This window comes from Panthera leo, chromosome C2, assembly GCF_018350215.1.
Source record: "Panthera leo isolate Ple1 chromosome C2, P.leo_Ple1_pat1.1, whole genome shotgun sequence".
Lineage (NCBI taxonomy): Eukaryota > Metazoa > Chordata > Mammalia > Carnivora > Felidae > Panthera > Panthera leo.
In genome coordinates, this window is record NC_056687.1 from 155,843,822 (window position 1) to 155,871,469 (window position 27,648).

The 27,648-nt window shown below is 44.1% G+C and overlaps 1 protein-coding gene and 1 non-coding gene across 8 annotated transcripts in view; both read left to right on the forward strand.

Moving 5' to 3' along the window:
* Positions 1 to 12,958: 12,958 nt before the first annotated feature.
* The window catches only part of CNOT10 (CCR4-NOT transcription complex subunit 10), a 71,223-nt gene continuing 56,533 nt past the window's right edge, over positions 12,959 to 27,648 (forward strand). For 2 of the 7 annotated variants that reach the window (XM_042903818.1, XM_042903822.1), the window contains exon 1: positions 21,919 to 22,182. In XM_042903818.1, coding sequence (XP_042759752.1) covers positions 21,981 to 22,182 — 202 coding nt within the window. In that variant the 5' untranslated portion in view covers positions 21,919 to 21,980. Of the gene's footprint in view, positions 13,219 to 14,772; positions 15,145 to 21,917; positions 22,183 to 27,648 lie in introns of those variants that run through there. The other 5 variants (XM_042903824.1, XM_042903825.1, XM_042903823.1 and 2 more) reach the window with 5 other exon arrangements.
* LOC122199017 lies at positions 24,318 to 24,420 on the forward strand. The gene has a single exon (XR_006193294.1). It is a non-coding gene; the product is annotated as a U6 spliceosomal RNA (small nuclear RNA).

The window sequence follows — 27,648 nt, forward strand, 5'->3', positions numbered from 1 at the left end:
GAACTCATGAACCTGAGCCCAAGTCAGACACTTAACCGACTGAGCCGCCCAGGCACCCCAAAATTAAAATCTTTAAATAATAATCAGGATAATAATGCATTCAAACCTTTAAAACTGACCCCTAGTCTGCAAGAAATATTGAGCATAAAGGATTCAGTCCACAAGGAAGCAATATACAAGATCTCAAAGGAGGGACTTTATATTAGACTCTAATTTCATCAACAAGCCAATGAAAGGAAAAATAAGAGGGGAGGGGAGTGTTCTAGATTAAGAGAAACATAAGACTTAAAAGACTTAAAGGAAACACAAGAGTCATAACAACCAAATAAAACAGATCCTGTTTGATCTCGATTCTAAACAGAAATCACAAAAAGAATTTTTTATACAGCTGACGAAATTTGAGTATGGCTCGGTAATTGAATGATATTAAATGATCATTTGCATTTTGTTAGATGTGATAATGGCATTGTGGTCACGCAAGAAAATACTCGGAGATTTCTTTTTGAGTTGCATACTGAAGTGTTTAGAGGTGAATGGAACCATGGCTGGGATTTGCTTTAAAATATTCCAGCAAAACAAACCTAACGAGGGGGAAGGGGCAGATGAAACAAGTCTGTGGTTAAATGAAGCTAGGGGATGGCCACATGGGGTTTGTTGTACTCTCTAGCTTTGGGGAAGTTGGGAAAGTTTCACAGTAAAAATTCCAAAAATACGGGTAAAACCCACTGTGGAGTATGTGTCCTACAGGAGCTCTTATTATCGTACATATGTTCAAAAGTGAGTTCTGCTTTGTAAAATGACAATTGGAGATGAGTTCAATGTCTGCCAGTACAAGAACAGACAGAGGGAAAGTGATAAGAGGTTGTGCTGTCAGCAGCCACTCCCCGTCCCTCCTAGTTAATAAAATCCTGATTTTCTTTACCCCTCACAGAAATACCTTGTGAATGCAAGGTGTCTTTTCACCAGTAACTGATGCAGCGGCAGGGAGGCAACCACCTGTGCCAAAGAGAGCTCAGGGCAACTGGGTGAGAGTCTAGGAAGCTCCACCACACTTCGTTGATTCTAAGGCACACAAGCTTTCATTTCTGAAATTGGCAGGTTTCTCACAATTGATAGCATCTCACAAGCACTGTCACTGGATGGCTGTTGTAGTGTGTTTGTCACTCCGTGTGTGTGTGTGTGTGTGTGTGTGTGTGTGTGTACAAACATGATCTGAAAACACATCCTTTGTGACATCTTCTGGTAAGATCCAGAAAGTACGAGGACTACAACTTTTAGAGTGGGTCTTCTTCTTCCCCCTCCTCCTCCTCCCCCTCCTCCTCCTCCCCCTCCTCTTTCTTCTTCTTTTCTTCTTCTTCTTCTTCTTCTTCTTCTTCTTCTTCTCCTTCTCCTTCTCTTCCTCTTCCTCCTCCTCCTTCTCCTCCACCTCCTCCCCCTCCTCCTCCCCCTCCTCTTTCTTCTTCTTCTTCTCCTCCTTCTCCTTCTCCTCCACCTCCTCCCCCTCCTCTTCCCCCTCCTCCTCCCCCTCCTCTTTCTCCTTCTTCTTCTCCTCCTTCTCCTTCTCCTCCACCTCCTCCCCCACCTCTTCCCCCACCTCCTCCCCCTCCTCTTTCTCCTTCTTCTTTTTCTCCTTCTTCTTCTTCTTCTTCTCCTCCTCCTCCTCCTTCTTCTTCTTAAGATTTTATTTTTAAGGAATCTCTATACCCAACATGGGGCTCAAACTTACAACTCCGAGATGAAGAGTCCCTCGCTCCACTGACTGAGCCAGCCAGGTGTCCCCAGAATGGGTCTTCTTGAGACAACACGGCACACTCTGTGAGGAGACGCTGCACTGGCAGTGTTCCTGATGGCACAGAGGGTAACATCTTGGGGGAGAACACAGACATGGAAGGTGCTGATTTAAAAAGTGATTTAGAATAGAACTCTGGTGACAAGGCCTTCTGAAAACACCAATTTCTTTCATTTCTATTTTTCTGTTTTGTATACCCAGGATAATTTTTAAAGATTTATGTCAAAGTTTGGGGCGTCTGGGTGGCTCAATCAGTTAAACCGTTCGACTCTTGGTTTCGGCTCAGGTCATGGTCTCGAGGTTTGTGGGTTCGAGCCCCACATCCTGGTCTGAGCTGACAGTGCAGAGCCTGCTTGGGATTCTCACCCCATAAATAAACTTTATTTTAAAAAAATATTTATGTCTAAGTTTAAAAGGGCCATTTTTAAGAGTATAAAACAAAACTTCTAAGGGATAAGAAAGCATTGCCAGTTTAAATGTCGGAATTTTTGTTTTTTTAGAACTTAAAAAAAAGTGTGCTTTACAATTGATGAAATGAGGTACCTCTCTATTAGGAAATAAGGCTTGTTGGGAATGCAAGCTGGTGCAGCCACTCTGAAAAACAGTATAGAGGTTCCTCAAAAAACTAAACATAGAAGTACCCTACGACCCAGCAATTGCACTACTAGGCATTTATCCAAAGAATACAGGTGTGCTGTTTCGAAGGGACACGTGCACCCCCATGTTTATAGCAGCACTATCAACAACAGCCAAAGTATGGAAAGAGCCCAAATGTCTATCAATGGATGAACGGATAAAGAAGATGTGGTATATACATACAATGGAGTATTACTCAGCAACCAAAAAGAATGAAATCTTGCCATTGGCAACTACGTGGATGGAACTGGAGGGTATTATGCTAAGTGAAATTAGTCAGAGAAAGACAAAAGTCATATGACTTCACTCATACGTGGAATTTAAGATACAAAACAGATGAACATTAAGGGAAAGGAAGCAAAAATAATATAAAAACAGGGAGGGGAACAAAACAGAAGAGACTCTTAAATATGGAGAACAAACAGGGTTACTGGAGGGGTGCTGGGAGGGGGGATGGGCTAAATGGGTAAGGGATACTAAGGAATCTACTCCTGAAATCATTCTTGCCCTGTATGCAAATTTGGATGTAAATTAAACAAAATAAAATTTAAAAAAACAATAAAAGCTTTCAACAGACAGGCCAATTCATAATTAATAAAAAATTCTTTTGAAGGTTAAAAAAAAAAAAAAAGAAAGAAAGAAAAGAAAAGAAGGCTGGGGAGCTTGGGTGGCTCAGTCAGTTAAGTGTCTGACTTTGACTCAGCTTAGGATCTTGGAGTTTGTGAGTTCGAGCTCCACGTCGGGCTCTGTGCTGACAGCTCAGGGCCTGGGGTCTGCCTCGGATTCTGTGTCTCCCTCTCTCTGTGCCCTTTTCCCACTTGTGCTCTCTCTCTCAAAAATAAATAAACATAAAAAAAAATTTTGTTAAAGAAATTAAGGCTAGAGAGGGGAAATTCTTCTTTGCCCCCTCCATCCCCTTCCTGCTCTGGATAGTGTCAGGCCAGGGCACAGCTGTGGCAGTTATCTTGGGACCACCAGGGGAAGACAAAAAGGATCCCAGGGAGGCCAAGTTGCATCCTGACATTGCTGAGTCACTAATCTAGCAATGGAACATCGTACCTGCAGATTTCCATCAATGAGGTAATTGATGCCTGTATCACTTATGAGACTTTTACTTCGGAATCATGCTACAAAACTATACTGAATTAACAATTATCTAGTAGAGTACTGAGCAGTTTAAAATACACAATATAATTGAATATAAATAAATATTTTGTATATTTAAAAATATATTTTATCTAGATATAAACATATTTTACATGAATACTGTATATTTTATAAACATATATACATTTCTATCTCAAAAATATAATATTGAGTTAAAAAAAAAAAAAAAGCAAGTTTCAGGGACGCTTGGCTGGCTTAGTCAGTTGAGCGTCCAACTTGATTTCAGCTCAGCTCATGATCCCGGGGTTGGGGATGGAGCCCCATCACTGGGTTCCATGCTATCGTGGAGCCTGCTTAAGATTCTCTCTCTCTCACTACCTCTGCCCATCTCTCCATCTCACACACTCTCTCTAAAATAAATTTTAGGGGCGCCTGGGTGGCTCAGTCGGTTGAGCGGCCGACTTCGGCTCAGGTCGTGATCTCGCGGTCCGTGAGTTCGAGCCCCGCGTCGGGCTCTATGCTGACAGCTCAGAGCCTGGAGCCTGTTTCATACTCTGTGTCTCCCTCTCTCTGACCCTCCCCTGTTCATGCTCTGTCTCTCCCTGTCTCAAAAATAAATAAAACGTTAAGAAAAAAAAAATTAATAAATTTTTAAAAAAGGAAGTTTCAGAATAATATCACATGTGCAATACTTATATAAAGTTAAATGACTAATTCAGTGTCGTGTATGTGTTTTAAACAAGGACTAGAATACGTGGATACACGGACGAGAAGGACACATCTTCAGCGTAGTCGATACCAGTGGGAAGAGAGTAAGGGAAACGCAATCAGGACGGGAATATAAATGGGACTCATCTGCACCAATAATGATTTGCGTATTTTTCAAAAAAATATCCAAAGCAAATGTGGCAAATATTAACTTTGTTAAATCCAACTGGTAAATAAACTTGTCATATTCTTCATTTGTGTGTGTGTTATGAAATACAATTATGAGGGTGATGATAAAACTCTCATTACTCAATTTTCACATGTTTATAATTGAAATAATCTCAAATTCATACTGTAGAGCATAATAAAAATATGCTGAACATACATATATTTTTTCTTCACTTTTAAATTAGAAATGTTCACTGCAGATGGCGCCAGAGTCATGAAAAACACTAGGCTGTTGCCAGAATTAATTCTCTTCAAGAAAGGTACCGATAGAATTGTGAAAATTCCATGTATGCTATTAAGACTTCTATCAGCAATAGCTGACATTTACATATGGGTGGCTTAGAATTCATGATAAAGATACAAATCTAAATGCCAACAAATTTGTAGAACTCCTCCCAAAGGAGTAAAGGACCTCCTTCAGGAGGGCATGGGAGGAGAGGGGACGACTGACTTAATAGGTTGTTTCCAAGTCTTTTGCCAAAGGATTTATACTGGCCAGGGTCTAAGCAGGAAAAGAGAAACCACTCTAAGCATTTAAAACAGGGGAGGAAACCCCAGAGGGAATCTAATACAAGGAATTGGATGGAGGAACTGAGAAACCTGGCAAGGGAGTGAGGCAACCAAGACCTTAGCGAGAGCAGGACCCAGTACTGCCTCCTCCTGGAGCAAGCGGGGAAGGGGAAGGGGGGTGGGGGATGTTCATGGAGTCCAAGGGGTCACTGAGCAACACCAGAACTACCCAAGCCCGTTTGGGGATGAAGCCTTTGCCAGAAAGACTACCTGATCGCCTTCTGATTCCCCAATGATGCCTCTCATTGGCTGGGCTTAGCCAGGAGTCAGCTCACCTGGGAGCCTGGGAAACAGCCTGTAGGAGCGAGCCCGTGATACAGAGCAGAGCAGAGCCAAGAGCAAAAATGAGATCTGAGGGAGAGAGGATCCGATCCACTGGTTGTAACCTTCATTAGTTATAGTTAAACTTTCTTGGGGCACCTGGGTGGCTCAGTGGCTTAAGCGTTGGACTTTGGCTCAGGTTGTGATCTCGGGATTCCCGAGTTCCATCCCATGGGGCTCTGGGCGATCAGCACAGAGCCAGCTTCAGAAACTCTGTCCCTCTCTCCCTGCCCCTACCTCTCCCCCACCTCCACTTCTCCCCCCTCTCTTTCTCAAAAATAAACATTAAAAAAACAGATTCTCTCTCCCTCTGCCCCTTGTCCCTCTCTGCACCCACCCCCACGCGCATGTGTGTGCATAAGTGCTCCCTCTCCAAAAAAAACCTTTCTTGTTTCTCATTTTTTTCCTCATATTTATTTACGTTATTTTAGAGAGAGAAAGAGAGAGCATGTGCGAGTAGGGGAGGGGAGAGAGAGAGAGAGAGGGAGAGAATCCTAAGCAGGCTTCCCACGAAGCCTGATGCCCACGGCCCCGAGATCATGACCTGAGCCAAAATCAAAAGCTGTATGCTCAAACGACTGAGCCACCCAGGTGTCCTCCTCGTATTTATTTTTTAAATGCTTCTCAAGTCCGGTATACCTAGAGTCGTCAGATTTGGGGGATGGGAGGGAGAGACCCTAGATGCCAACTGAATCTGAATTTCAGATAAACAATGCAAAATTTGGAATACATATAACAAAAATTTTTAGTATTTATCTGAAATTCAAATTTAACTGGGCATCCTGTGTGGTACACACATTGTACACCATATACTAGGTATAACTCTAAATGAAATGCTTTAAAAATAAAACTAACTTGTGCATCCACCTCTACAAAAAACAAAACGTATCCTAGCTGCACGCGTGTAAGGGAGTAGGAAAGACCGTTTCACAGAAGTGGATGATGCCACTCTGTTCCACTCTGGTGACACAGGCTTTGGATAGGGGGCCAGACGGAGGCAGTGGACTTGGGTGCAAGATTTAATGGGGTACCAAAAAACTCAGTAAGTAATCAAGATAAATAACAGTTTAATACAATATTTTTAAATAAAAATGAATGCAAAAAATCCACAAGGAAGAAAATATCAAAAATTTTAGTATGACTGGATCAGTAACAACGCTGTGCTAAGACACATTGGAACCTGAGGCAAAAGGAAAAATGGGTAATACTGATCCCATCTTTACTTAAAATATTGACATATTATTCAACATGAATATATTAATTCCTGATTTTTAAAAATATTGCCTTAGGGGCTCCTGGGTGGCTCAGTTGGTTAAGTGTCGGACCCTTGATTTCAGCTCAGGTCATGATTCCAGGGTTGTGGGATCAAGCCCTACATCAGGGTCCTCGCTGGGCATGAGGCCTACTTGGGATTCTCTCTCTCTTTCTCCCTCTGTCCCTACGTCTCCCCTGCCAGCCACTTGTGCGTGCACACACGCGCGCTCTCTCAAAATAAATCAATGTAAAAATATTGCCTTAAAACGTTATTTGTCTTGATTACTCAATTTCTTGGCACTTCCTTAAATTTTTGCACCTGAAGTGAGTGTTTAGCACTGTTTGGAACCATTTCAGGGTCACACAAAATTTACCAGATTTGTTTTTAAAAAAAAATTTTTTTTTTTTTAACATTTATTTATTTTTGAGAGAGAGAGAGACAGAGCATGAACGGGGGAGGGGCAGAGAGAGAGGGAGACACAGAATCGGAAGCAGGCTCCAGGCTCTGAGCCATCAGCCCAGAGCCCAACGCGGGGCTCGAACTCACGGACCGCAAGATCGTGACCTGAGCTGAAGTCGGACGCTCAACCGACTGAGCCACCCAGGCGCCCCAAAATTTACCAGATTTGGATCAAAGTTTAGTGGCACACTTTCAGTTAGCAAATAGTTTTCCCTTAGAAGCTTGATTTGAATATCCAGTGAATAAAAAGTGAAGCTGGGATGGGAGCTTGATGTCCATCCCTGTGGATGTCACTGCTTTGGTGCAAAACCAGCAGGAATTTATGCTTTCACATCTCTGTAGTCCTTCTTGGCAATTACGATTCACTGTGATGAGTCGGTTGCAAAATAATTTGTAGTTTCCATCAGGAGTTTGATTATGGGAATAACGACATTTAACTCTTTGCACCCTTAAAAAAAAGCCAGATCAAGAGTCCAAGAACTCTTTTCAAGTGCCCGTTCTGACACTTACTAGCTGAGCAAGTTGGTTTACTTCTTGGAGCCTCAGTTTTCTCATCCAGAAAATAGGTTTGAGTATCCACGTCCATATCACGAGGATGTTGAGGACGAAAAGAAACAACGCAAAACCTCTTTATGAAACCGTAAAAGACCATACAAAAGTGTCACTACCCCGAACACTGAGGAATTCTCATTGTCTAAGTCATGCTGCATTCGTGGATATTGGCATGTTTGCTAAGCATAAGTACAATGATGATATTTAAAGACAGTATTTGGAGATTACAGCTGAGGTGATGGAGAGGGGATTCGTACCAAGAGATTGTTTCCATAGTGGAATAGAAGACTTGAAAATTACTAGTACAGGGGTGCCTAGTGGCTCAGTTGGTTAAGCATTCGACTTTGCCTCAGGTCATGATCTCATAGTCTGTGAGTTAGAGCCCCGTGTCTGGCTCTGGGCTGATAGCTCAATGGCTCAGAGCCTGGAGCCTGCTTCGGATTCTGTGTCTCCCTCTCTCTGCCCCTCCCTCATTCATGCTGTCTCTCTCTGTCTCAAAAATAAACACTAAAAAAAAAAAAAAAAAGAAGAAAATTACTAGTACAGCCTTGGGTAGTCAGGAACGTCTTCTTGAGGAGAGATGATGCCCGTGTTTTCAGGGAAGGAAATGGGTACTGGCTGTAAGGGAGGGTGTGGATGGGGTGGAAGCTGAAAAGGGATTATAGGCAGGTCATGAAGGGTCTTAACCCATTTTCAGGAGTTTGGACTTGGTGCTAAGAGCAGTGAAGTGTTTTAAACAGAAGTGGACATGATCAGATTAGCATGAAAAACCTATCTCTGGCTAAATGAAGGCATTCTAGAAGTGGAGAGACTGGATGAGAAGGCTGCTGTGGCTCTTGTCTCAGTTAGAGGTGATAATGACCTGGGAGAGTGGCAGTGACAATGGAAGGATCCATCAAATGGAGGAGGCAAAATCCAGGGACTCGGTTGGTTGGTTGGTTGGTTGGTTGGTTGGTTGAACGAGATGGGGGATGGAGAATCGGGAGATGGTTTGCAGTTATTTGTTGCTATATGACAAGCACCCCAAATGTAGCAGTTTAAAAGAACAACTTGTATATCCACATGCAAAAGGAAGTTGGCCCCCTAGCTGGCATGATATATAAAAATTAATTCAAAATGCGTCAAAGACCTAAATGTAAGAGCTAAAACGATTTTTTTTTTAAAAAAGAGCCAAGAGGAGCCCGGTGGCTCAGTCAGTTAAGCATCCGACTCTTGATATGGGCTCAGGTCGTGATCTCGAAGATATGGGATCAAGTCGTGCATTGGGCTCTGCACCGAGCACGGAGCCTGCTTGAGACTCTCTCTCTCCCTCTCTCTGCACCTCTCCCAGTCTCAGTCTCTCCCCACCCCATAAACAAACAAACATTAAAAAAAAACACACACATTTAGGGGCACCTGGGGGGCTCAGTCGGTTAAGCGTCCAACTTCGGCTCAGGTCATGATCTCACAGTTTATGGGTTTGAGCCCCACATTGGGCTCTGTGCCGACAGCTCAGAGCCTGGATCCTGCTTTGGATTCTGTGTCTCCCTCTCTTTCTGCCCCTCCCCTGCTTGCACTCTGTCTGTCTCTCTCTCTCAAAAATAAGTAAACATTAAAATATATATATTAAAAAAAAAAGAGGGGCGCCTGGGTGGCTCATTTGGTTAAGTGACGTGTCTGACTTTCGCTCAGGTCATGATCTCACCGTTTAGGAGTTCAAGCCCAGCATTCGGCTCTCTGCTGTCAGTATGGAGCCTGCTTCAGATCCTCTATCCTTCCCCCACCCCGCCCCTCGGCTGCTCACTCTCTCTCTCTCAAAAATAAACATTAAAAAAAATAATAAAATTTAAAAAGAGTTAAAAAATTATAAAATTCTTAGGGAAAGCAAGAATAAATCTTCATGACCTGGTTTATTAGATATGATACAAAAAGCAGAGTTGACAAAAGAAAAAATAGATAAATTGGACTTCATCAAAGTTAAAAACTTTTCTGCTTCAAAGGACTCAATCAAGAAAAAGACAAGTCATAGATGGGAGAAAATACTTGCAAATTATATATATGATAAAATATGACTTTTACAATGAACAATATAAAGAAGGGCGCCTGGCTGGCTGAGTTGGAAGAACACGCTACTTTTGATCTCGGTGTTGTGGGTTCGAGCCCCGTGTCGGGCTCTGTGCTGACGGCTCAGAACCTGGAGCTTGCCTCAGATTCTGTGTCTTCCTCTCTCTCTGCCCCTCCCCTGCTCACACTCTGTCAATCTCTCAAAAAATAGACATTAAAAAAAATTTGTTTTAATAAGAAAGCTGAAACAATTTCAGCAACAAAATAGCATAATACTGAATCGTAAACACAATAGAAAATAAACATTCATGAGTCCATAATGATAAAGTTTATGACTGAATAAGTAACTGAATGCGGGAGAAGAGACAGATCTCCCTTAGAGAAGGTAATCTATCTACATACACGCCTTACTGCAGGAGGTAGGACGTTCTAAACTGTCCTCCACTCCCCCACTGGAGTGTCGAACTGCATGTAATGACTCGCTTCCCAAGAGTAAAGTGTGGGGGTAACTTTACAGCGGAGAAGCCTGGCAGACACCCCAAGCCAGGTGATCAAGGGTAACATCGTCATTTTGCTAGGATGCTCTCTCCATTTGACATGAGAACAGCACGTCACCTCTGTGGTTTTCCACCTAAAACCCCATAATTTTAGTCTAGCTGTAGCTGAACTCAAGGGGTGCCACCCTTGGGGTGCATCAACTTGAATACCACCCAAAGAAGTGCTGAAGGCAAAGAACTTTTTATCACTTGTTACATGGAAGGAGACCGATAGTTCTCGAAGCACTGTCTTCCCGTGGGATTAGTACAGGATGTTGTTATTCAGGCTTTCAGGGGGCAGGGCAGGGAGCTTGCATATACATTAAAGAACTTACACATATTCTCTCAGGCTCTTTGCCCCGACTGTGCATGCCTAACATGCTAACGGGCTAGTGCATATCGGGATGCTCAAAAAATGGCAGAAAACCCCACCTATAGGAGATCTTAGTATTATAACGACCTAAAAGTAACTTCAAAACAATTCAGGGGGACACAAATAATAATGAATAAATGGGGTGCCTGGCTGGCTCAATCGGTAGAGCATGTGACTCTTGATCTGGGGGTTGTGAGCTCGAGCCCCATGTGGGATGTAGAAATTACTTCAAAATAAAATCTTAAAAAAAAAAAAAAGACAATGCAGGGGGGCTTCTGTGTAAGATCCTCAGCTCCAGTCCAGCTCAAACTGGCTCACCTAAGGGGCTATCAGGTGAAACACCTAGCTGGGCAGTCTCCTTGGCTGGAATTCCTGGTTCTGCAAAGCGAAACACATTCCTTCCCTGTTTTTGTCCCTTCCCCTCCTCCCTTCTGCTGAGAGCTTTGAACACTCTGATCTGAGTAACTCCTCTGCTGGGTCCTAGCTAACAGGGGCAGGGGTATCCTGAAATGACAGACCCCGTTGATCGGAGGCCCATGAAGTCATACTAGCAGGTGTCCTGGTGCCACTTTATCTGGTCTCCTGGAGGTCTTTTCCATGTCAAGAGACTTGGAATCTAAAAAATGCCTTTATTCTTCATGTTTAAGATTTCACTAGGTACATTTGGTAATTGTATCTATCTGTAGCGTAGTGCGGATTAACTACTTGCCCCACAAATTGTCTTGAATGATAAAGCAGGCATTCATACCCCTGGAGCCGAAGCCTATGTGTTCCTTGGTTGGTCCGGCCGTGCCTGGGTACATATTGATGAGGGAGCGTAAGACAAACTGAGGGCAAAGTACAGGCTAAGAGCACCCCCGGGCCCCCAGGTGGAATATGTGTGATATTTCTTGGACACTCCTGGCTACCCAAGAACAAAGGAAAGGGGTTTAAGTGCTGGCCATGGTAATCTGGGAAACTCAGGCAAAAGAAATTTTAAATTCCCTTACTGCCTACAGCCCATTGACAAGTGCTTGAAATAGGCAGAGTGCCCTCCCTCTAGGAGCTCAGCTGCCTCCATGACGACACTTTGCTAGGGACAAAAGGGAATCTTGGCTTAGCATCATCCTGACCCCCAGGAACCTGTAAGTCTACTTTAACGTTACAAAAATTCCTTTGGAGACTTCTTTATCTCAACACCCCCAAGATATAAGCTGGCAATCATATTCTAAGCTTATGGCCCCCTGATATACAGATGTGTGTATCTGGGTCTCATGACTGAGGTTTTACTAAACGGTAATAAATGGTGTTTTCCCAACAGCACCTAGCCTCTTAAAGGTCCTGGAAACCTTGCTTCCGAAATTCCTTAGAGTCTTAACCTATCCCTAACCTCCTCCCTACCTGAGGATATATAATCAGTCACCCGTCACAACCCCAGGGCAGCTCTTTCTGCCCACGGGTCCTCTCCCATGTTTTAATAAAATCACCTTTTTGCACCAAAGACGTCTTCAAGGACTTTCTTGGCCGTCGGCTCCAGACCCCACCATCGCCCCAAAACTTCATCAATATGACCATTAACGTTTTGAATTGACAAGTTGGATGTCTGGGTGCCAGCTTCATAACCGTGAACAAAATATTGGGAAACCCAAATCAAAGAGCATTCTTCAAAAATCCTGACCAGTACTCCTTAAAGCTGTCAAGATTGTCAAGAACAAGAAAAACCTGAGAAACTATCAGCCAAGAATAGCCTAAGAAGACATAACGAATATGTGTAATGTCGTGTCTTTCGACAGGATACTGGAACAAAAAAGAGACATCGGGGAAAACTGGTGAAATTCACATAGTAATGTACCAATCAAGGTGGTTTCTTAGATGTGACAGACGTACCATGGTAACGTAGTCAAAATTTAAGAGGCTCACAACAGGGGACTCTAGGTCAGGAGTATACAGGAACTCTATGCATCGCCGTTGCAATCTTCTGTAAAGCTAAAACTATTCTAAAATGTTTTCTGTTCAAACGGCAACTGCAACAGTGCCTTCCCACAGAATTGTGGGAAATCAGCGAGAGCTTACAGGCCAAGTGCAAGGGGCAATGCTTAGCGCACAGATGACAGGTGTTACTAGTGCTATTTTACGTCAACTGCGGGAGGGACGAGAGCCCCGACACCAAGGTATTTTAATCACGATAAGCAAGAGGCACTCACCCCACGATCCCAACCGGCAAACCCACCACGCGCCCACAACCCCACGCGAGCGCACTTCCGGCCGGGCGCGCGCGCACGCACACGCACTGGCCGCCGGGGGCGGGGCGCGCAGGACGACGCCGGCGTGGGGCGGGGCTGGCCGCCGTTCCCACACGGGCGGCGGCCCCCGGAAGTGGCGTGTCTGGGGATGTCGCGGAGCGGAAGCCAAGTGTGGCGGGAGGCCGGGTGGAGACGCGGTCTCCTGTTGCTAGACGACGCGAACTAGCCTTCGTCACTTCCTCAGCCCGCCGTCTACCCACTCCCCAGGCCGGAACTCAGGGGCCCGGAGCCGCGGTGGGCACAGAGTCGTTCTCCGAGGCCCAGGACCGCGGCCCGCTCGGCAGCTGGAGTCGAGGCCACGCCACCCGCGGGGAAGAACCCAAGCTGGAGTGGGAAGATGGCTGCAGACAAGCCTGCAGGTGAGGCGCCCACGCCCGGGGCGGGCGGACCCTGGCGCTGAGTAGGTGGGGACTAGGGGGTGGGGACCCGAGGGTGACTTTAATTTGGGTGTGCGTTCCTCTCCCCCATCCTCTCCCTCGGCCGCCCCTAACGTGAGTCTTTGGGCCCCCTGGCCGGTAGTTTGTTTTTTTTACGTAAGTGCCGTATGAAGCCGCACCGACCGCCTTTGCCCCGCTCGCCGGAATTTCGGACTTACATTTGTGTAGCCACTTCACGGGCTTTTCGGTTTTCCAGGGGGGAAGGCGGATCACCCCGCAGCACACGGGTGCCTTATGTCCCCTGGCTCAGGATAGGGCTCACCTGGGCTATTTCGCCCACGTAAGCCTGCCTCTGGTCAGCGATGTCCTCTAAAGTTAGCTTTGTGAAAACTATTTATTTAAATAGTCCTAAAACTGAAGTGTCTCTCTTCGTTCTGTGCTAATACCTTGCGCTTAGGACCTATTTTGCCCTAGTTCCTCAAGGTTAGCTCATTTAATTTCGACTGATTTCTTTATGGATTAGTACCCGATTCCTAGAGTCTTCTCCGTTAAGGTGTATAAAATTCTTTCCTGCCTGCCTCTGGGAGGGTCTGCCGTATGTTCCCTGTAAGAAGTGAATGTTCTCTGTGGCATCCAGGTTCATTGGAAGAACTTCACTCGCAGGTCTTAGAAGTGGTCAACACTTTGTCTCTTCTAAAGATTTCACTGTGAAAAGCCCATCTCAATATTCCGAAGGTTTCGATCTCAATGACTGATGGTCGGACTAGATTTGAAACGAAAGTGAGCCAGTCCTACTATCGGAAATTTGTTAAAAGATCTCTGCCGCAGTCTGCTGAGAAGGAAAACCATAGAGAAAAAGTTTACAAATTGAGGATAATAGAGTGTGCTGTAGAATGTTAGGTAGGCTGGTCCCAGGAGGCTTCTGGTGGGGGTGGTATCTGAGCAGAAACTCCCATGAAATGACAGAGTGGCCGTATGGAATGGGGCAGGCTGGATAGCGAGAATGTTCCAGGCGGGAAATCAGCGTGGCTTGTCCGGGGCCGGACCACGCTGTCCGACATCTTCCGTCCTTAACTGAAGGCAGCGTCTCTGTGTCCCGGGTTTACGGTTCCTACTTGGCCATATCCTTGCGCTTGCTTGGAATGAGCTTTTTAAAAAAGGCCTAGGGCCTGTCCGGTTTCCAAGTCCTGCCGTGAAGTATTCCCGTACTTGTCCCTTCATTCACTCACGAAGATTGGGTCCCAGGCACCGTGTTGGATGTTGAAGAAACGGATAGGACTCGCCCCGTGCCTCCGACGTGTCCTGTTTAGTCTGTAAGGACCGCGCCGCTGGGTGGCAGTCCTGTCTGGTGACGTGTGCGACGCGTAACGTGGCGGCGTAACGCACGTGGTGGAGGAACGAGGCCCACGGTGATTCGGGGCCGTGTCTTTGGCTGAAGCTTTGCAGCCACGTGGTAGGAAACGTCTCACCTAGATGACGTTACGGAGCCACGTCGTAGGAAACGTCTCACCTAGATGACGTTACGTTCGTCTCCAGCCGAGTGTTCAGTGTGGTCTCCTTGAATCTGGCCTCGTCTCCGTCCCCGCTTCACCTGCTGTGATTCTAGCCTTTGTCCCTAATGTCTCCCTCGCGCGAAGCCGCCTTCCGACTGCCGTCCCTCTCTCTTCCTGTCCGGTCTGTTCTTCGCACTGTTGTCTTTTGATGTCTGAGACGCTAATTGCAGCAAAGCATTCCGACGCCTGTACGCTTTCTAAGCTTATGCCATGTCGTGTGCAGCACATCCTCTGTCCTTCATGTCGTTCGTGAAACTTCACCGTGTGTTTCCAGCCGACGTTTCCGTATCCGCACACCTCGCTCTTCACCCCAGAAACGACTCTTGGACATACTGTTCTTCTGAGCTGCTGAGTGGTAGTGCCTTCGATTTTCTTTTCTCTTTGGTAAACACGCTCCTCGTTCAAAGGCTTTTTTTTTTTTTTTTTTTTTTTTTTAATATTAGTAACGTTTTTTAAAAGTTGATTTATTTTGAGAGAGAGAGAGAGGGGGCTGAGCAGGGGAAGGGTGGAGGGGGACAGGGGGTGAGAGAATCCCAAGCAGGCTCCACACTGTCAGCACAGAGCCTAATGAGATGTGGGGCTCAAAGTCACCAACCATGAGTCCACGACCTGAGCCAAGATCGAGAGTCAGACGCTTAACCGGCTGAACCACCCGCGTGCCCCTCAGGGTCTAGCTTATATGCTGCTTCATCTCTGAGCTCCTGAGCTCAGGGCCCTTGTCACGGAGGGTAAGAAAAGAGACCCATGAAAGCATTTAAGAAAGTGACCTGATCACAGCATGGGAAGGGGAGGTTTCAGTGAAAGGAGACCGGGAGCCCAAAGACTAGGTAAAAGCGGCTAGTGCTATAGTAATTTATTCAGTAAATATTTACCCATGGCCTGCCTTGCCAGGCACTGACATAATCTCTGTAATCATGGAGCTTATGGTATGAAAGACAAACACGTAAACTAAAAAAATACTTGTGAGTTTAGGTTGTGATGAGTATTGTGAAGAAAAGGAAGTAAGAGGACCACGGATAACTGAGAGCAAGGACCCTGTTAAGAATGGATTGGTTAGGGGCGCCTGGGTGGCTCAGTTGGTTAAGCGGCCGACTTCGGCTCAGGTCACGATCTCGCGGTCCGTGAGTTCGAGCCCCGTGACGGGCTCTGTGCTGACAGCTCAGAGCCTGGAGCCTGTTTCGGATTCTGTGTCTCCCTCTCTCTCTGCCCCTCCCCTGTTCATGCTCTGTCTCTCTCTGTCTCAAAAATAAATAAACGTTTAAAAAAAAAACTGTTTAAAAGAATGGATTGGTTAGAGAAGGAAACACTCTCTTAGAGGTAACATTTTGTGACTGATTGGGTATAGTAGGTAAGCAGAAAGGCTTACTCTTTATGCAAGGTTCTTAGTTGAACCTCAGTTTCTCATTTGCAAAATGGGGGTCCTAATAGGTTTCCAACTTACTCATGTATTTTTTTTAACATTTTATTAAAAAAAAATTTTTTTACGTTTGTTTATTTTTGAGAGATGAGATAGAGAACAAGTAGGGAAGGGGCAGAGAGAGAGAGATAGAGAATCTGAATCAGGCTCCAGGCTCTGAGCTGTCCGCGCAAGAGCCCAACGCAGGTCTCGAATCCACGGACCGTGAGATCCTGACCTGAGCCAAAGTCGGATGCTTAACCGACTGAGCCACCCAGGCACCCGTGAGATTTCATTTCTAAGTAGGCTCTGCACCCAATGTGGGCCTCGAACTTACAACCCTGAGATCAAGAGTCGTGTGTTCCACCGACTGTGCCAGCCAGGCGCCCTCTAACTTTTAATAGCGTTTTAGTTTATTTACTCACAGGGTTGTTGCTTGTGTGCTTCAGCTGAGGTCAGGTGTTTGTTTTGGCTCACATCCTTTGAGAAGCAGAACCCAATTCAAGTGCTCTCAGTTTGGAAGGTGCAAACGCAGAGTAGTAGAGGCGAGAGAGGAGAAAGCCAGGCCGAGGGAGGTGCAGTATGTTACATACTTGGCTCTTGTTCCTCCCTGAGCTGAGAGAGAGCAGGCCGCTTGCATGTGGGGTTTTTCTGAAAGGGCTGCAGGAGACACTACCCTTCAGGATAGTCCATATGAGAGAGAAAAAAGGGATAGCTTAGCTGTCCAGCTTCCTCCTGTTTCCTGTTTCTAGTTGGTAAAGACTCATTCCGCGGGAGACAGATGTACCCGTGCTTCTGGATTGTATGGCTTCTCAGTGACTGATCGGCCAGCAGCTCTCCCACCCTGATTTGTATGAGACCAAATTGTAGAGGGAGGACGGATGGAGACCAACCAAAGACCAAGGTTCAAGGGGGCAGTGGGGGGCTCACGAGGTCCGTGTCCCTGTATAACATATAAAAGTGGTGTGAAACTGGTTTCATTTTTTACTAAGGAAGTACCAACAGTGTTTTAGGGTGATTTATTTGACTTTAATTTTTATGGTCATCTGAGAGGAGAAAGTGGCTGGAATTAGGACACAAAATCCTAGATTTGAATTTATCTGAGAATTTGGACTGTGGGCATGGCTGTAGTAGGCTTCGTAGAAAAAGGTTGATAATGTTATGAATAAGGGAAAGATAGAGCCTGACCTGATGGGTAACATGAAATCAGCTTTCAAAGATAGCTTTAAAATTTTAAGCCAGGATGGCCATAAAAATGATAAGAAGAACAAACAAATGGGAAGATTTTAAGCCAAGGCTATTTTTATTTTATTAAAGACACCCAAAACTGATGATGATGATGATGATGATGATTAAATGTATATGGTAAAAAACTATTAAGTCCTCTATTGCCCCTACCCAATTCTTGCATCCAGGTAGCCAATACTGAGTTTGTGTGTTCTTCCAGACTTTTCTACACCTACCCAAGCTCACACTGACTTAAAAATATATATGGCTCAGTCATTTGAACATCCGACTCTTGATTTGGGCTCAGGTCATGATCCCAGGGTCGTGGGTTAAGATTCTCTCTTTTCTCCCTCTGCTTCTCTACCCTGCTCCATGCTTTCTCTCTCTCTAAAATTAAAAAATAAAAATAAAATATATGTGCAGATTACGTGGTACTGTCCTGCCATTTGTTTTCTTCAGGGTTCAGTAGGGAATCTGCATATTTGGTATTTTTTCAGCTTCGTATTACAAGTGATTTCAAACATCCAAAAAAATGGAAAAAATGAGTATCCATATACCCACCACCTAGTTTAACAATTGTTACATTTTGCCGTAGTTGCTTCTTCTTTATCTAGCTAAAATTCTTAATGTTGAATATTTCTTTTGTTTTTAAGTTTATATATGTTGATAGAGAGAGCGTGAGTTGGGGGGAGGGGCAGAGAGGAGAGAGAGAATCCTGAGCAGGCTCAGTGTTGAAAGCGAGAGCCGGATGCGGGGCTCCATCTCGTGACCTGAGCTGAAATCAAAAGTTGGACGCTCGACCACCTGGGCCACCCAGGCGCCCCAATGTTGAATAGTTATAGATACTTCATCTCTAAATATTTCACCATGCACTTTTTTTTTTAATTTTTTTTTTTTTAACGTTTATTTCTTTTTGAGACAGAGAGAGACAGAGCATGAACGGGGGAGGGTCAGAGCGAGAGGGAGACACAGAATCTGAAACAGGCTCCAGGCTCTGAGCCGTCAGCACAGAGCCTGACGCGGGGCTCGAACTCACAGACCGCGAGATCATGACCTGAGCCGAAGTCGGACACTTAACCGACTGAGCCACCCAGGTGCCCCATGCACTTTTTTAAAATAAGGGCTTTCACCTATATAACCGTTGTCATACTTTAGAAAATCACTATTTAAATATACTAAACTTCCCCAAAGTAAGCTGTACTTACCTGACAAAGTATCAGTTATAAGGTAATAATAAGTCAAAATGATGAAAAGTACAGCCCAGGGAAGAGAGTCAACACTACAGTGACCACACTTATTGTGGTGAGTGCCAAGTAATACAGAGTTGAATCAACATGTTGTACACCTGAAACTAATCAGTTAGAAAAACGAGCTGTGCTTTTCAAACTGAGATCCAGTCAAGATTCACACATTATATTTTTTAGGTCTCTTCAGTGTCTTCATTCCCAGTATCTCCCTTTTCGTTTTGTTTTGTTTTGTTTTGTTTTGTTTTGTTGCATGACAGTGATTTTTTGAAGAGACGAAGTCAGTTGTCTTGTATAATACCCCACATTCCGGATTTGTCTGATTGTTTCTTCCTGGTATCCTTGTCCTTGGTCCTTGTCTTCTGTATTTTCTGTGAACTGAAAGTTACTTCTCAGGCTTGGTTAGATTTAGATTTACCATATTTGTATATTTTTAGGTGATTCTGTATACTTTATATAAAGTGCATGATGTCAGTTTCAATTTGTCCACCATTAGTGATGCCAAGTTTGGTCAATTTGGTAAGGTAGTGATAGGAACATCTTTTTCCAATTATAATTAGAAGTAATCTAATGGATAATAATTTCGAATAATATAAACATCCACCATTGGTGATCAGTTGTATCATGGGGGGGCTGCAAGCTGGTACTTTTTCTAGTTCCATTACTGCTGACATTTATTTGCTGATATTCTGTAAAGAACAGCTCTCCTGTATTAATTAACTGGGGATGAACTATAATTTTTCCCAGAAAGGCATGTTAAATGTTAAAAACTTGAAAATTCATCCTTTGCATTTACTAGTTTTTAGGATAAGGAGTTGATGTAATTGTGACCTACATTTCATGCTTTTAAGTGTTGTTAATGTTTAGGAATTTAGAGTAATATATTGGTCTTAGGATTCCAGTTTGTTTTTTTTTTTAATTACTTTATTTTGAGAGAGAAAGAGTGCAAGCAGGGGAGGGGCAGAGAGAAACAGAATCCCAAGCAGACTCTGTGCTGCCAGCACAGGCCCAATGTGGGGCTTGATCTCACAAACCGTGAGATGGTGACCTGAGCCAAAACCAAGAGTCGGATGCTTAACCAACTGAGCCAACCAGGTGCTTCTCCAATTTTAAATGTATAGTTGAGTGAATAGTTGATTTATACTTGTGAACTTTCATTGAAATTTTAACTATATTATTGCATGGACGTTAAAGAATACCTGAGTCACTATTTTCATAAGTTTAATTTTTAGATTTAAGTTCTCAGAAAATTATCTTTTTAAGTCAACTGTACTTAAAATTGAATGTATGAAATATTTAAGGTAGTTAAAATTTTATGTCTGAAGAGTGTTTAACGTTGTAAAGGCGATCAAACATTCATCACATCCCTTTAAAATTAGAACTCCAAATAGAACGTCTAAGGGACTCCTGGCTGGCTCACTCAGAGGAGCATGAGACTCTTGATCTCCGATCGTGACTTTGAGCCCCACGTTGGTACAGAGATGACTTAAAAATAAAATCTTTTTTTTTCTTTAATTTTTAAAAAAATTGTGTTTTTACATTTATTCATTTTTGAGAGAGAGACAGAATACAAGCGGAGGAGGGGCAGAGAGAGAGGGAGACACAGAATCCGAAGCAGGCTCCAGGCTCTGAGCTGTCACCACAGAGCCTGATGCAGAGCTCGAACCCACGAACCGTGAGATCATGACCTGAGCCAAAGTCGGACAGCTAAACCGACTGAGCCACCCAGGCGCCCCTAAAAATAAAATCTTAAGGGCACCTGGGTGGTTTAGTCAGTTAAACGTCCAAGTCTTGATTTCAGCTCAGGTCATGATCTCACAGTTTCATGAGTTTGAGCCCCGTGTCAGGCTCTGTGCTGGCCCTGCAGAGTCGGCTTGGGATTCTCTCTGTGCCCCTCCCCTGCTTGCGCACGCGCTTTCGCTCTCTTTCAAAATAAATAAACTTTAAAATATTATAAAAAAAAAAAACTTAAGAGAGAGAAAAGTCTAAGTTGAATATAAAAGTTTGAGGAAAATCTACACTTTCTGAATCTGTAACGTTAATAAATCAAGTATTAATATTTAAAAAATGGTCTCTTTTCTGTATATAAAAACTACTCTCAAAAACAAGCAAATAAAGGGGTACCTGGGTGGCTCAGTGGTTGAGCGTCTGAGTTCGGCTCAGGTCAGGATCTCTGGTTTGTGAGTTCGATCCCCACGTCAGGCTCTGTGCTGACAGCTCAGAACCTGGAGCCTGTTTCCGAGTCCGTGTCTCCCTCTTTCTCTCTCTGCCCCTCCCCTACTCATACTCTGTCTCTCTCTCAAAAATAAATGAAGATTAAAAAAAAAAAAACCAAGCAAATAAATAAATACTAGTCTCAGATACGAAAATAAAAACATACTCCTCAGCAGGGGCATCTGGCTGGCTCATTCAGTGGAGTATGCAGCTCTTGATCTTGGGGTTGTGAGTTCGAGTCCCAGGTTGGGTGCAGAGATTACTTAAAAAATAAATCTTGGGGCGCCTGGGTGGCTCAGTCGGTTGAGCGTCCGACTTCGGCTCAGGTCATGATCTCGCGGTTCGTGAGTTCACGCCCCGCGTCGGGCTCTGTGCTGGCAGCTCAGAGCCTGGAGCCTGTTTCGGATTCTGTGTCTCCCTCTCTCTCTGACCCTCCCCCATTCATGCTCTGTCTCTGTCTGTCTCAAAAATAAATACACGTTAAAAAAATAAATAATAAACATTAAAAAACATTAAAAATAAAAACCAAGATACTCAGCAGTGGTAGAGATCTGCTTTGTCTGTCTTCCCCAAAGCATGTTGTTACTGATCATTGATATTCTCTTCCTTTATTTCTGAAGTGCTGGACAGAGTGCTCAAGTCTGAGGCAGTGCTGGTCACATAGTGTTTCTCTGAGCTGTATACTAATCAGCTGTTATATATAGGGTTTTGATAAATCAGAGACGCTTGTCCAAGTGATAGGAAACCACATAGGGTGTGTGAACTTTATGGTGACCTTGGCAGACGTGAATTATTTTTCTTTCGGATGGCGTCCTTCTTTTTTAAAACTTGCCTTCACAAAGGAATCAGCACTATTTTCTGAGTGTACCAGTGGGTTTCCTTAGGCCTTAACATTATTTTTTCCTTAGGAAAAAATGTCCTTTCTTGAAAATCATTGAGCTATATTTTGAAAAGGTAGCTTGTGTGGAAGAACCTCTTGCAGTCAGATTGGAGTTAACATTCTGTATTGGAATGTATCTGTGTGTTCAGTTAACTGACTTTTCAGTTTTGAAAAAGCAGTGTGTTTCTTTTCGACTTAGTTCAGACCTAAAGGCAATTGTTTGGTTCAAAATGAAGCCTGTTGGCTTAAAGGGTGTCCGGGTTTGTGTGCCTAAGAGCCCTGTACGCCTAGAAGCTCAGCCATGTTCGTTAGGCCAGAGTAGAAGGAAAGTCAGGTTTAAGGATGAAGGGCCATTTTCTCTTACAATCGGCAACGGAGACTACTTTTGGACAAATAAAGACATATTGTGGAATTATGTGCAGACTCTTTCTGGTAAGAACTCCGCAGTCACAAATAAATAATTTAGCTTTTAAAAACCTGACTACAAAAATAACACCCATGCCTTATAGGAAACTTGAAAAGTAGAGAAAAATAACAAGGAAAACAAAAATAGTAATCCCATTGGAGTGTTTTTGTTTCACAGTTATATCTTGAAGTTAAAATGCAGATAAAATAATGGTTAACTGGTAAAAGGCTATTTCTTGAGCTCTGTTCTCCAAAACGTCTGTAGAAATGGGAATTTCAGACTCTCTTGTAAGCCTTAGAGTCTAGTTTATTTATCTTAAAGCTGGCTTCTCTTTCTCAGGAAGATTATAGGAGACTTTTATAGTTCCTAGAGGGTAATGATGCAGAGTAGAAGCCTAAACTCTTCAGTGCGTTGGTGACTTGTTGGGTATTTCCCCTTGCTTTGCAGTATTCATAAATCACTTTTTGACAGTTGGGCCTGTCAAAGAATGTAACCTAGAGGGATGCCTGGGTGGCTCAGTCGGTTAAGCATCTGACTCTTGATTTCGGCTCAGTTCGTGATCTCAGGGTTCGTGGGATCGAGCCCCTCGACCGGCTCAGTGTGGAGGACCAAGCCTGCTTGGAATTCTCTCCCTCTACCCTTCTCCAGCTTGTGTGCTCTCTCAGTCTCTCTCAGAATGAATGAATAAACTTAAAAAAAACTAAAAAAGTAACCTAGAGACGGTGTAGCTTATTTTTTATGATTTTTTTATTTCTTAAAGTTCATTTATTTATTTTGAGAGAGAAGACGTGCATGTGTGAGCGGCGGAGGGGCAGAGAGAGCGGGAGAGAGAGAATCCCAAGGAGGCTTAGCGCTGCCAGCATAGAGCCCGGCGCGGGGCTCCGTCTCAGCTGTCCCCTGAGCTCAGTGTCAGACGCTTAGCTGACTGAGTCACCCAGGTGTCCCGAGAGCATACATTTTAGAAGAAGCTGCGGGGAGAACTCAATGGCAAACTAAGAAATTTTGACGTTTGGTCTAAATTTAATGCACTTCCTTGGGAGGGAAGATAAATGTTTTAAATTAAACACTCTGGTTTTCCTAAACGTTTTTAAAGTTTTGTATTCATTGTTAAAATTTTATGACAGATACATATGCGGTATAGTGTTCTGCTTTAATCTAAACTCATTCTTTCTGGAGCTTTGAAATCCTGGGTCCCATTTTTACACAGTTAAAGGTAATGGCTCCTTACTGTTCTTGTGCACCTGAAAATTTTGCAAAACAGATGGATTGTGTAAACAGTTGGGTTAACAATAACTCATTGTTATTGGCTTTCTAAAGAAAAAACTGTTTAATGATGTCCTTTTAAACTTTTCTCCAATAAACTGTTAGCTTTCCTCCCCCCTATAAGGACTCAATTCTTATTTATCTGTATGCTGAAGTAGAAGTGAAATGTTAATTTATCTACTAACTTTTTTTCCTGTTTCATTTTATATAATTTTTTACGTTTCATGTAAGTAGTCTCAACACCCGTTGTCGGGCCCAGACTCACGGCGCTGAGATCCAGAGCTGCGTGCTGTCCCTACTGAGCAAGCCAGGCGCCCTTTGTCTGCTATGTGTATCAGAAGTAACACTTCTGAAAGACCCAGATACCAGAATACTTTTTGTTGTTGTTGTAGGGCAGATCTAAGTCTTCGATAAGTTCACTTAGCACAGGTTGTGTTTTGTTCTTGATGTTAAGTGGCGATTCTCAAGAGTGGGCAGTCTACTGGGGATTTGACGGTGATCTAAGGGCTGTCCCATAATCAAGTCATGCTAAAGCTGTTTTCACTGTTAATTGTATGTTTAGAACGCAGAATATATATATATATATATCTGTTTTTGAAACTGCCAGAATCGTTGGTTGTTTTGCCAGAAGGAAGGGGAGAGAGCCAGAACTTACTTAGCATCTGTAAGCAGAGAGTTAGGTGGCCAAGGGGAGGCCGACCGAAGATGTGACTGATTCCAAGGTTTGTACAGTTTTCGTTGCACCGTGTTGCCCTCTTGAGAGAGGGCAGTTGGGAATCTTTACTGACGGCCAGGATGTACCAGGCCAGGGCTCCCAGAGTCAGCTCTGTGCAGGACTGGTTCTTTGGAACGCTCCTGGAATATAGGTTTTTTAGATAGTTTCAAAAATGCCCACATTGTGTTTGCTTCGGCAGCACATATACTAATATAGGAACAGTGCAGAGATTAGCACCACCCCCGTGCAGGAGGACACGCAAATTCACGAAGCATCTTGTATTTCTGTACTGTGTTTGGAATGTTAAAAAAAAAAAACGCCCACATCATGAATGTTCATAGTTTAATGACTCCTTACACACCCAGAAAGAAGCCCCTCCTGAGAGCTTGCTTTGAAGATTAAATGAGTTACCCTATTTGAGGTGCTTACATGCCTAACACCTTGTGAGCCCTCAGAGCGTGTTAGCTTTATTGTTACGATTACGGAGATGTCACGGGTGGTATAGAATGGAGGCGCAGATAGTATCTCAAGCTAGAACTTGGTTTAGCAGGGGCCGGAAGGAGTGGTGGTTGTTTCAAAGCCGCACGCGGTTTACATTTGGAGCCCTGTTTCCTCAGGACTTCCCATACCTGACTTCTGAGTCAGGTCCGACCTCACTTGCCATCTCTGTGCCCTCTCACAGCCCTTGTTACTGCCATGGCGTTAGTCACACCCGGAATCCCGGATTTGCATCTTATCTCCGCAAGGAACCTCTGAGTTTCACAAGTGCGGGAGCCCTGTCTGTGTGGTTCATGTGTCGATCCCTTGCACTTAGAATGATGCTTGACCCTTATGGTCTCTCAGCTATTTATTAATTGGATGTATGGCCTGAATTTATTATATTCAAGCCATACTGTCACAGTTAAAAAAAAAAAAAAAAAGACTCTCGGGCGAGTGTCGTGCGTTTCTTCACGGTCAAGGTTAAGGAATGAACAATGTCTTCTGGGAAGCTTGCGGTGATGGCGAGGGTAGTGTTTGTAGGAATGATTGAGTAGTAAATCTGGGGGACAAGATGATCTGCCCTACCTCCCCACTTGGGAGATTTGTCTTCCATTGCTACTTGAGTTGGATCGTGTTGCTTTGTGAACAAACGTATCCACTGCTTTATAGAAGCTTGTTTGGGGTTACTGAATTTCTGAGTTGGAGGTCACCCTAAAAGCCATCTAAGACAGATGCTCTTTAGTAACTAGGAAAACCGATATTTGCCCCAGTTCCACTTGTGTATCAACTGTGTAATTTCAGAAGTGGCACGAGAGTTCTGGTCTTCTTACTTCAGTTCCAGGTACTGGCTCTACCTCCCCGTGCTCCCGGGTCCCATCTGTGTGTTGGAACAATCAAGTCTGCACCACCATGCCACATAGGGGGACCTACTCTGCCGGATACATTCTCACCGCTTCACGTATATTCTCGGTGAAGCCTCCCAATAACTCCGAAAGGGGCTTTCTTATCTCCGTTTTTTACCTCGGTTCAAGCTTTGGAGGTCTTTAGATTCCAGGCTGGAGCAACAATTCTATCTGAAAAAAACTCTTGTGTAAATAAATTCAAATATTGTGAGACTCTGATAGTCTAAAGAATTTTTTATTCTGAGTCATCAACAATGGCATCACCCTCACGTACCTGCGTTTGCAGCCCATGCGTCCTATTTATGCAGTGGTCCTATTACTTTCCGTTGGTATTCCGTTAATGGTGCGTGGGGCTTTTGTTGGTGAGTAAAACTAAAAAAGCCAGAATATTCTTTGGGAGATGATTGAAACCTAAAAGTCACCTTTTTAAAACAAAAGGCAGATTTTTTAAAATTAAAATGTTGGGGCACGTGGGTGGCTCAGTTGCTTAAGTGTCCGCCTCTTGACTTCCGCTCAGGTTGTGATCTCATGCTTGTGAGATGGAGCCCTCGTCAGGCTCTGCTCTGGGGTGTGGGCCCTGCTTAAGATTCTCCCTCCCTCCCTCTGCCCACCCCCCACCCCCCACCCCATTCTCTCAGGCTCTGCTCTGGGGTGTGGGCCCTGCTTAAGATTCTCCCTCCCTCCCTCTGCCCACCCCCCACCCCCCACCCCATTCTCTCAGGCTCTGCTCTGGGGTGTGGGCCCTGCTTAAGATTCTCCCTACCTACCTCCCTTTGCCCCCTGCCATTGTCTGTCTCTTAAGAAAATTAATGTTAAAAATGACTGATATTTATTATCCCGTATATAATATTCTTGCCATAAATGTTAGACTAAATGCATGAGGAAACAATCAGATAAACCCAGAATATGGAACATTCTACAAGGTAACTATCTTAGACTCTTTATTTTTTTTTTTTTTAAGTTTCTTTCTTTCTTTCTCTATTTTGAGACAGCACATGAGCAGGGGGAGGGGCAGAGAGAGAAGGAGAGAGAGAATCCCACGCGGGCTCCGTGCTGTCAGCTTGGCTTCATCTTACTAACCATGAGATCATGGCCTGAGCCAAAACCAAGAGCTGGAGGCTTAAGCAGCTGAGCCACGCAGGTGCCCCAGCTTAGACTTTAAAACAAGCGGTGACTTGAGGAGCAGCAGAAGGTCAGGAAGTACTCTGGAGTAGGAGAAACAAAAGCTATTTAAGGGAAATATGTGAGCCTTGATTGACACCCGGATTGGGAGGGAAAAATACAGTGATAAGATATTTCTTAGAACAATCAGGGAAATTGTTAGATGATATTATTGATTTATTGTTACTTTTCTTAGTGTAACCATTTTAGTAGGTTATGTAGGAGAATGTCCTTTTTTTAAAAAAAAATTTTAATGTTATTTTGAGAGAGAGTGTGTGTGTGAGTGGGGAAGGGGCAGAGAGAGAGGGAGACAGAACTGAAGGAGGCTCCAGACTCTGAGCACAGAGCCCAAGGCGGTGGTGTAACCCAGGAACTGTGAGGTCATGACCTGAGCCAAAGTCAGACACTTACCCGATTGAGGCACCCAGGTACCCTGGTGTTTTTTGTTTGTTTGTTTGTTTGTTAGTTTTTTAAATCAAAAGAAAGTTTTCTAAGTGGGAAAATTTTCAAATAGTAAAAGACCGTTTCTAAAGACTGATCTTTATCTTTTTTTTTTTTTTTAATTTTTTTTTTTTTAGCGTTTATTTATTTTTGAGACAGAGAGAGACAGAGCATGAACGGGGGAGGGTCAGAGAGAGAGGAAGACACAGAATCTGAAACAGGCCCCAGGCTCTGAGCAGTCAGCACAGAGCCCGACGCGGGGCTCGAACTCACATACCGCGAGATCGTGACCTGAGCCGAAGTCGGACGCTTAACCGACTGAGCCACCCAGGCGCCCCTATCTTTTTTTTTTTAATGTTTGTTTATTTTTGAGACAGAGAGACAGAGCACAAGCAGGGAAGGGGCAGACAGAGAGGGAGACACAGAATCTGAAGCAGGCTCCAGGCTCTGAGCTGTCACCACAGAGCCCGATGCGGGGCTCGAACCCATGGACCGTGAGATCGTGACAGCCGAAGTCGGATGCTTAACCG